Below are 10,343 nucleotides of genomic sequence, written 5' to 3' on the forward strand. Positions count from 1 at the left end.
GTGAACAAAAGACAGAGTGGATGAATACAGTGCGTATAGTCAGAATGACAGTGGATGAATACAGTGCGTATAGTCAGAATGACAGTGGATGTGTAGTCAGAATGACAGTGGATGAATACAGTGCGTATAGTCAGAATGACAGTGGATGAATACAGTGCGTATAGTCAGAATGACAGTGGATGTGTAGTCAGAATGACAGTGGATGAATACAGTTCGTATAGTCAGAATGACAGTGGATGAATACAGTGCGTATAGTCAGAATGACAGTGGATGAATACAGTTCGTATAGTCAGAATGACAGTGGATGTGTAGTCAGAATGACAGTGGATGTGTAGTCAGAATGACAGTGGATGTGTAGTCAGAATGACAGTGGATGAATACAGTGCGTATAGTCAGAATGACAGTGGATGAATACAGTTCGTATAGTCAGAATGACAGTGGATGAATACAGTGCGTATAGTCAGAATGACAGTGGATGAATACAGTGTGTATAGTCAGAATGACAGTGGATGAATACAGTGCGTATAGTCAGAATGACAGTGGATGAATACAGTTCGTATAGTCAGAATGACAGTGGATGTGTAGTCAGAATGACAGTGGATGAATACAGTGCGTATAGTCAGAATGACAGTGGATGAATACAGTTCGTATAGTCAGAATGACAGTGGATGAATACAGTGCGTATAGTCAGAATGACAGTGGATGAATACAGTTCGTATAGTCAGAATGACAGTGGATGAATACAGTGTGTATAGTCAGAATGACAGTGGATGCGTCTAGTCAGAATGACAGTGGATGAATACAGTGTGTATAGTTAAAATGACAGTGGATAAATAGTGTATGTATATACTGTTGCTGCTGTGTGTGTGTGTGTGAGGCTGGGCCAGGGCCTCAGTGGGATGATGACACAGTAGAGCGTGACAGACACGGCCCCAAGCTCTGTCCCCTGCTGGGACACACAGATCTGGTCCGTCATCCCAGGGCTGGCACGATAAACCTGCTCAGATGCATGTGTGTGTGAGAGAGAGACAGAAAGGAGTGTCCCTGTGCTCTGAACATGAGACTGCTCCCTCATTATTTATGCCCTGGTAACCACTGTATACCCGAATAACTGGACAGTCTAACCCGTTCTTCAGCCACTGACAGTCTAACCCGTTCTTCAGCCACCGACAGTCTAAACCGTTCTTCAGCCACCGACAGTCTAAACCGTTCTTCAGCCACCGACAGTCTAAACCGTTCTTCAGCCACCGACAGTCTAAACCGTTCTTCAGCCACCGACAGTCTAACCCGTTCTTCAGCCACCGACAGTCTAACCCGTTCTTCAGCCACCGACAGTCTAACCCGTTCTTCAGCCACCGACAGTCTAACCCGTTCTTCAGCCACCGACAGTCTAACCCGTTCTTCAGCCACCGACAGTCTAACCCGTTCTTCAGCCACCGACAGTCTAACCCGTTCTTCAGCCACCGACAGTCTAAACCGTGGGCTTTAGCTTAAAAAGGTACTAAAGGAAAAGACACCATACCGAACATCGGCCATGCGCAGTAGTTCACATGCTAGGTGGCGACGAATGTGGCAATTAAACATTTAATCGTCTGGCAATAAAAAGAAGCTTGATGTTCTGTAATCAGAGGCGATAAGATGGCTCCCCGCTGGCTCCGCTGTTAACCGTTCGTCCGCATGGTCTGCTTTGTCCTTAAAAGAGGGAGCATTTGAGTGTATATTTATTTCATCTATTTATGTTATGGCATTATATGCTCATTAATTTCTGACCAATAATTCATTATCGAGATGAATTGATTTAAAATGAGTGGGAAGCTGACCCCTGGCCTTTCTGTACCAGCCAGTCTCCAACCATGAAGAACACAACACCGTGCTACATCATCGTTCAAACTTTATTGATAGTTTGTGTTAGAAAGCAGACTCCCAATCAGCCCTGTACAAACTTAGAAACACAAATTGAAGACCACACACTGGAACTGAGTGACAACAGGGACTGACAACCAAAGACCCCAGCCTTAAAACTGACCTGGCAAAGTAAGAGAAAGAGCAATGGAGAGAAAGAGGAAAACAAAAGGAGAAGGAGAGAGAAAGTGTGAGAAAGAAATAAACGTAACAATCCTTCACAGAAGGATATGCTTTAGGCCCTCTGGCAGCTGAGCAATTATGTCGCAACGATCTCCATCACTTTCCAGAAAATTATATATTTTTGTCGTTGTTGAAAGATGCAAGGTTCTGCATGAATTATTTCCGCGCTTTGATGCTCTGTTGTCTTTATTCGTGTGAATAACATATGTCGGGAACAGAGGTGTCCAAACTTTCTCAGGCTACGTGACCATTGCTGTGACGCAGGCTCTCTCTCGACAGGTAGAACAGACCCATTTAGTTGATTTAGGAGCTAATCTACACTGCTCTCAGTTGCAGAAAATCCTTTACATCTACTGCCGTTCAGAATACACTGTAGATAAACTCAACCAATTAAGTATCAAAGTCAAATAAAAAAAATGAGAGGAAGATAAAAGCTGAAGAGGCAAAACGCGGTTGCGCGCAAAGACTCTGCCTGCTGACTGGCCGAGGGCCTTTAGCTGGAGGCTGTCGTCATGGAGAGGCAGACGTGGTAAAGCTCCACCCCTTTTCCAACCAGCTGCTAGAAAGCCACGCCTCTTCAGGGAGTGTTGGGCTGGGAGGTCTTCGAGGAAGCCAGCATGGCACGTACTTTGGCCATCAGATCCTGAAAAGGAGAAGGGGAGAGGGGGATGAGAGGAGAGAGAGAAACAGACACAAGGAGAGGGAGGGGAAAGAGTGAGTGAGAGTGTGCCATATAAAAGACCAATAATGAGGACCAGAGGAAACGTCTTGATTAAGAAGCCTACAGTCATATAATCTGGATCAAATACTGATGCACGCAAAATTGTCTACTCTCTCAGAGAGCATTCCCCCACCATCACAATTCAACACAAACACAAATCTTCCTCCCTGCCTCTCCCTGGGGTTATCTTTCAACTAGGACAGCTTAATGTATTCCTGACTATTTATGACAGTGGGCTGTGGGATGGCTTCTCTCCTCCCTGCAACAGAAGGCCCTCAGATCCACTCCTTATTAGGTAAGCAGTCCCAATCTGAACACAATCCAACCCGGAGAATACACATCAAATAGGGGAGATAATCAAGCCGCTGAACAGGCCACTTGTCATAGAAGCTTCTCCTTGCTCAGGGGTGATGTGGGGCATGTATTGTCTATCGCTATGTCTCCTCCTCTTCTCCGGCTGTTCTCCCCCTCCTCCTTCTCCTGTGGCTGACGGAGATATTGAGCCACAACGTCAAATAAAGCCCTGCTCCATATCAGTCGTAAAACAAACTCCCGAGTGAGAAAGCAAGAGCACACGCACAGAGAGACGGAGGGACACATCAGAGTGAAAGCAGTGGTGGTGGTCTGGGTCGTTGAGGGGAGTACAACCTGGCCAGCCACTGTTAAAACAGCGGGAAGGAGGTGCAGGAATTTGAGATAGAGGGACAAACAAAAAGGCGTTATGAATAATGGAGTTAATGTCGGAGGTAAATTATGTGAGAGTGGGGCTTTAGACAGGGCTGGTCCTGAAGCCTCTAAGTGTCTCTCTCTCAGGGACGTCTAGCGCCTGACTCTGCGTACTGATGAGAGATCTGTGTTTTAAGTACGTGTGAGTGTAAGAGAAGGCGGGAAAGTGTCAAAGACAAACGTACGAGTCAGAGAGAGTCTGAGAGAACGAGTAAAGGGTGTGTAAAAGACAGCAGGAAAGAGGGAGCCTGGCAATGTGGTTGGAAGGGGTCCATAGAGTCCTCCAGGGGGATGTTTCTGACTAAGAGCACTTTGATCTTTGGCATCAGGAGAAAGAGGAGGGCTAAGCCTGGATCAAGTCCTGCTAAGCCTGGATAATGTCCTACTCTGCCCTATACTACCCTGGTACTGGCTAGCCATCAGCTCTTCTGTCAGCGTACTGTAATTAACAGCCCTAATCACACCGCTGACAAGCTGCTGTCACAACATGTCATGTGCATGCGCACCCACAAGATCACGTCGGAATTAACATAGGTGTTTTGGGGATGGAGTGGTTCGTGAACGCCGACTCACACATGCAAAGTAAACACACGAAGACAAAATACACACAGGAAAACGGAAGCACACACACGGTCACCCATAGCTGAGCCTGGCACTGAGATTTCGGATGCAGACAAGGTCTAAAAGGAGCATAGAGAAACCCTTTTCTGTAGAGGACCGTCTCACCAACCGGCACAGTCCCCAGAAGGAGAGCTCAGCCTCACACCAACCACCTCTCACCTCCAGCAGTGCTGGGAGAATGAATGGGCTCCATGAGCAGAGAGAGAGGGAGAAAGGTTCATCACGAGCCTGGGGATGAGTGAGAGAGTGCTGAGTGAGAGGAGGCAGAGAGAGGAGGATCCCTCAGGAGTGGCAGAGAAAGCAGACAGAGCTGGCAGAGCAGGCAAGCTCTCGGAGGAGAATGAAAAGAAGAGGAGACGAGGGGAGGCAGAGCACAAGAGCTCACATTACAGTATCAAGGACGAGAGGGGGACGAGTGGACTGGCTTCCAGAGCCTTGTGAACGAAAGAGAGAGGAAGGGACGCTGACACTTTAATCAGTGTGAAGTGTAAGGGGAGTGAGTATGGGAGCGGTGAGGGACATTGTATGTGATAGAGGGATCACAGATTGTGTGCCAGGGGTAAAACGTGTGTGCGGCAGCGAGAGGTCCATCTGGTCAGTTTGTAATGAGGAACAGCTCCTCTTACATACATCGGGGCCCGTGGCCAGACAGCAGAGTGGCTCCGCTCCAAATACCAGCTCACTCACTGGCAACTGTAGACCGTTCACAGAGATGGGCTATAGCTGCAGGCAGGACCACTCTGCCTCCGCTGCAGCCAAAACCCACTCACTCATTTACACCATCAGATTCCTTCATTCACTACCGTCAGTCCATTTGGAGACACTCCTACACCGCAGTCATTCTCTTTGGACTGAATTCTACACATTAAGGTGCATTAATTCTACACATCAAGGTCCACTATGGAGGTGAGTTACTGTGGTGTTTTCTACAGCTTCAGTGGTCTCTATTCTTTGCCACGGTCACTGTATTGATTTTTACATGTCAAGGGTCGTTATCTAGCCTCGGTCCATGTCCCATTCTCTCTACCGTTCCATTATTTGAATCTCTACAAGCCTGTATGTTAGTCTCTTCTAACTCTGAATGTGTCCATCTCGGTCAATACGTTTCTCGATCTTAACGACTGGCTGCCTCCACCAGCCGGTCAAGTCAGGCTGCCTCCACCAGCCGGTCAAGTCAGGCTGCCTCCACCAGCCGGTCAAGTCAGGCTGCCTCCACCAGCCGGTCAAGTCAGGCTGCCTCCACCAGCCGGTCAAGTCAGGCTGCCTCCACCAGCCGGTCAAGTCAGGCTGCCTCCACCAGCCAGTCAAGTCAGGCTGCCTCCACCAGCCAGTCAAGTCAGGCTGCCTCCACCAGCCGGTCAAGTCAGGCTGCCTCCACCAGCCAGTCAAGTCAGGCTGCCTCCACCAGCCAGTCAAGTCAGGCTGCCTCCACCAGCCAGTCAGGCTGACTCTATCAGTGTCTCTCTGGTCCTCTCCTGACTGCAGACCAGACTAATACCCTGTAATGGAGGGAACACTCTATGCTCTCTCTCTAAAAAACACAGCCCATCCCCAGCCACACAGCGCATTCAGCCAGCTTCCGTAATGAAGGAAAAACAGAGTACAGAATTCACCCCAAAATGCTATTCCAATGAACAAAAGTACATGACATTTGTTGAGTGCATCATCATGAACCAAAGTCATCACGCCGATGGGGCTGGCAGTTCAATAAGTGGCCAGGGACGATGTACGTACAGTATGTCTGAGCACAAAACTAATGTGGGTGTTCCAAACAGCAGTGCTGCTACTCTGGTATTTTCATTCAGAGATGGCTGGGTGATGTCAGCTTTACTTTCACTGTGTGCCTCAGATCCTCCTCCAGAAAACTTCCTCATACAGAGCAGGACCAGGGAGAGGTTTCAACCACTCTCTCCCATGCCCTCTTTTCCTCCTTCCTCCCCTATTTCCCTAACCCACTCATATGACCTATGCGTCTCGCTCTCTCTGTCCACAATACACAGGCCACTCTGACCCGACCCCCCCCCTGTAAATCACACTGCTGACATGTCGCTCAGCTCATACATCACCTTAAACACACACACAAAGACATCACCCTTCTTACACACCACATCAGAATTAACAGGGTGTTTTGGGGATGGAGTGATTAGTGACCATTGACTCAAACATGCAAAGGAAAACACACAGGAAGAGAAAATCCACACAAGAAAACACACAGGAAGAGAAAATCCACACAGGAAAACACACAGGAAGAGAATATCTAAAATCAAATCTAGAGTCGGCTTTCTATTCCGCAACAAAGCCTCCTTCACTCACGCCGCCAAACTTACCCTAGTAAAACTGACTATCCTACCGATCCGACTTCGGCGATGTCATCTACAAAATAGCTTCCAATACTCTACTCAGCAAACTGGATGCAGTTTATCACAGTGCCATCCCTTTTGTTACTAAAGCACCTTATACCACCCACCACTGTGTCTTGTATGCTCTATTCGGCTGGCCCTCACTACATATTCGTCCCCAGACCCACTGGCTCCAGGTCATCTACAAGTCCATGCTGGGTAAAGCTCCGCCTTATCTCAGTTCACTGGTCACGATGGCAACACCCACCCGTAGCACGCGCTCCAGCAGGTGTATCTCTCTGATCATCCCTAAAGCCAACACCTCATTTGGCTGCCTTCCAGTTCTCTGCTGCCTGTGACTGGAACGAATTGCAAAAATCGTTGAAGTTGGAGACTTTTATCTCCCTCACCAACTTCAAACATCTGCTATCTGAGCAGCTAACCGATCGCTGCAGCTGTACATAGTCCATCTGTAAATAGCCCACCCAATTTACCTACCTCATCCCCATACTGTTTATATTTATTTACTTTTCTGCTCTTTTGCACACCAGTATCTCTACCTGCACATGACCATCTGATCATTTATCACTCCAGTGTTAATCTGCTAAATTGTAATTATTCACCTACGTCCTCATGCCTTTTGCACACACTGTATATAGACTCTTTTTTTTTTTTTCTCCACTGTGTTATTGACTTGTTAATTGTTTACTCCATGTGTAACTCTGTGTTGTTGTCTGTTCACACTGCTATGCTTTATCTTGGCCAGGTCGCAGTTGTAAATGAGAACTTGTTCTCAACTAGCCTACCTCATTAAATAAAGGTGAAATAAATAAAATTAAAAAAATCCACGCAGGAAAGCACACGCAAGCACACACACGGTCCCCAAAGCACACTCAAAGCCTGGCACCATGTAGAGGCTCAAATTCTTATGAGCACTCACGAGTGCTGATCCAGACAGGGCATGAACGCAGCATTCTCCCCGGCAGACAGGGCTGGTTCTAATCAAAAGGCTGTGAGGTGGTCTCTCTATCTATCAGACCCAGCAGGGTCCTCATGAGTCAGGACTGATGCATAACATCAGATGGAGAGGACAGGGGCTCGAACCTCTAAAGGGGTTCAGCGAAGGCATGACTTTGTGATATGCGCCAAGACAGACATTCGTGCAATTGGAGAAGGAATGTTCTCACAGCCTGAAAGTAAGACATGGAATAAACCATAGAGCAAACGTGAGGATTCCATATGGATTGATCAGCGTATTTATTAAGTGGTACAACAGGTGTGAGGTGGTTAAAAGATCCCACCGAAGGAAGCAGCATTTCAACATGAAATTGAAACACATGGGTCTGCACACCCCCTGCTGGTATTTAAGCTTTTAAGTGATTTCAAACCTACGCTGATAAAACTCCAATAGATCTCTCTAATGGTCTCCTTTACAGTATGGTTTCGCCCGTAGACTACCAATATAACAAACTACCTGTTCCTGACTCATAGCCCAGTTGCTGAACAGGAAGTGTGATCCTACCCAGAGACAGAGACAGGACAGAGATATGTCAAATTCAGGACTTTTGGGGAAGAGTTGATCCTCTTTTTCGCTCTCGTGGAGATTAACGCTTCTGTAATGTAAATTAGTTGTCAGCTGCCGTTGCGGCACAAAGACAGGAGAAAAGTGAGAGAGAGAGAGAGAGAGAGAGAGAGAGAGAGAGAGAGAGACAGAAACACCAGGACAGGGAGCGAAACACAACAAATAAAACATTTCCACGTGCACTTCAATGACCACAGAGGAGGGATGCCAAATGTGACCCGAGGACAGAGATCAGCTGCTCTGAGCCCACAGAGCTGGACGATGGAAACATGTAATCGCTGCTGGGATCAGCGAATCGAAATCTCTGAGCAGTGTGTTCTGTATAATACGGCTGCCACGAGGGCTGGACTGTCCTTGGAACCACAGCCCCTATACGTGTGTCTCAGCGAACAATGATTCTGAACCGCTTTGCTTTGTGCTTTTCCCTTCGAATAAGATTATATGGACAGATGGGTCCTCATCCTCGATCAGCACTCATAGTCTGAAAAACTTTGTGAATATGGGCCCCTGTTAACGTTCATACAGTGAGAGAGTGAAGAAGAGGCAGGTATGGGCCCATGTTAACGTACATACAGTGAGAGAGTGAAGAAGAGGCAGATACCTGAGTGATTTTGGACTGCATGGAGGAGACGATGGCTGTGGACACTTGTTTCTCTTTCTCCTGCGAGCCGTCCCTGAAAAGAGAGAGAGAGAGAGAGAGAGAGACAAAGAATGGGGCGAATAGAGAGGGAGAGAGAGGGGAAAGGAGAGAGGGGCAAAGAGAGAGGGAGAGAAAGGGGAAAGGAGAGAGGGAGAGAGAGGGGCAAAGAGAGAGAGAAAGAAAATGTGGAGGAGAGAGAGATAGGGAGAGATGGAGATAGAAAGAAAAGGTGGGAGAGAGAGATAGGGAGAGATGGAGAGAGAAGGTGGGAGAGAGAAATAGGGAGAGATGGAGAGAGAAAGAGAAGGTGGAGGAGAGAGAGATAGGGAGAGATGGAGAGAGAAAGAGAAGGTGGGGGGAGAGATGGAGAGAGAAATAGAAGGTGGGGGGAGAGAGAGAGAGATAGGGAGAGATGGAGAGAGAAAGAGAAGGTGGGGGGAGAGAGAGAGAGATAGGGAGAGATGGAGAGAGAAAGAGAAGGTGGGGGGAGAGATGGAGAGAGAAAGAGAAGATGGGGAGAGAGAGATAGGGAGAGATGGAGAGAGAAAGAGAAGGTGAGTAGAGAGAGATGGCGAGAGAAAGAGAAGGTGGGGGAGAGAGAGATAGGGAGAGATGGAGAGAGAGATAGGGAGAGATGGAGAGAGAGAAAGAGAAGGTGGGTGGAAAGAGAAAGAGAAGGTGGGTGGAGAGAGAGAGAGATAGGGAGAGATGGAGAGAGAAAGAGAAGGTGGGGGAGAGATGGAGAGAGAAAGAGAAGGTGGGGGAGAGATGGAGAGAGAAAGAAGGTGGGGGAGAGAATGGGAGAGAGAAAGAGAAGGTGGGGGAGAGAGTGGGAGAGAGAAAGAGAAGGTGGGGGAAGAGATGGAGAGAGAAAGAAGGTGGGGGAGAGAATGGGAGAGAGAAAGAGAAGGTGGGGGAGAGAGTGGGAGAGAGAAAGAGAAGGTGGGGGAGAGAGAGGGAGAGATGGATGAAAGAGAGGATGTGTATATGAAAGGTCTTTATACAATATTCATGGGGACTGCCTGCTGAGTGTTGTAAAACTGGACAGACAAGCAGAAAGAGTGAGAGAGAGAGAGGAGGGAGAGAGAGACCCTTTCTCAAGAAACAGAAGTTGCTCATCAAAGTTCCACTCGTCGGAACACACATGACAAGAACAGCCGAAAAACGAATAAATAAATCACAAAAGCAGCGGGAGCTCCTTGCAACTTCCAATAGAATGACCATGCAAAAAAATGTTTTTCCAATATCCCCTCAGAGAAGTTTTATTCATATTCAAATGAAAATAATTTAGGATACAAAAGATATCTCCCCCCCAATCTGAGCAGACGTGATTCTGTGCTTCCACACATTTCATGTTCCATTCAACAGGTCAGTCATGTTGGCCAAACCAATCCATCCTTCAGCTTCAGAGAGGTCAGCTTCAGAACGCTCTGGTTATGTTCCAAATGGCCCCAGCTCCCTACATAGTGCACTACTTTACACTAATATACATCCCAAATGGCCCCCTACTCCCTACATAGTGCCCTACTTTAGACCAGAGCTTTACAGGACCCGGTCAAAAGAAGTGCACTAAACAGGGAATAGGGTGCCATTTGCGACGCAGCTAAGGCAAGGAACACGACTGCAAAA

At 47.6% G+C, this 10,343-nt stretch overlaps 1 protein-coding gene across 2 annotated transcripts in view; it reads right to left on the reverse strand.

The window, feature by feature from the left end:
* Positions 1-1,874: 1,874 nt before the first annotated feature.
* LOC110509738 (splicing factor, suppressor of white-apricot homolog) overlaps positions 1,875-10,343 on the reverse strand; it is a 124,318-nt gene continuing 115,849 nt past the window's right edge. For both annotated transcript variants that reach the window (XM_036967199.1, XM_036967198.1), the window contains exons 17-18: positions 8,676-8,748; positions 1,875-2,728 (exon numbers count right to left, since the gene is read on the reverse strand). In XM_036967199.1, the coding sequence (XP_036823094.1) occupies positions 2,663-2,728; positions 8,676-8,748 (139 nt within the window). In that variant the 3' untranslated portion in view covers positions 1,875-2,662. The remainder of the gene's footprint in view (positions 2,729-8,675; positions 8,749-10,343) is intronic.

Source organism: Oncorhynchus mykiss, chromosome Y (assembly GCF_013265735.2).
Source record: "Oncorhynchus mykiss isolate Arlee chromosome Y, USDA_OmykA_1.1, whole genome shotgun sequence".
NCBI lineage: Eukaryota > Metazoa > Chordata > Actinopteri > Salmoniformes > Salmonidae > Oncorhynchus > Oncorhynchus mykiss.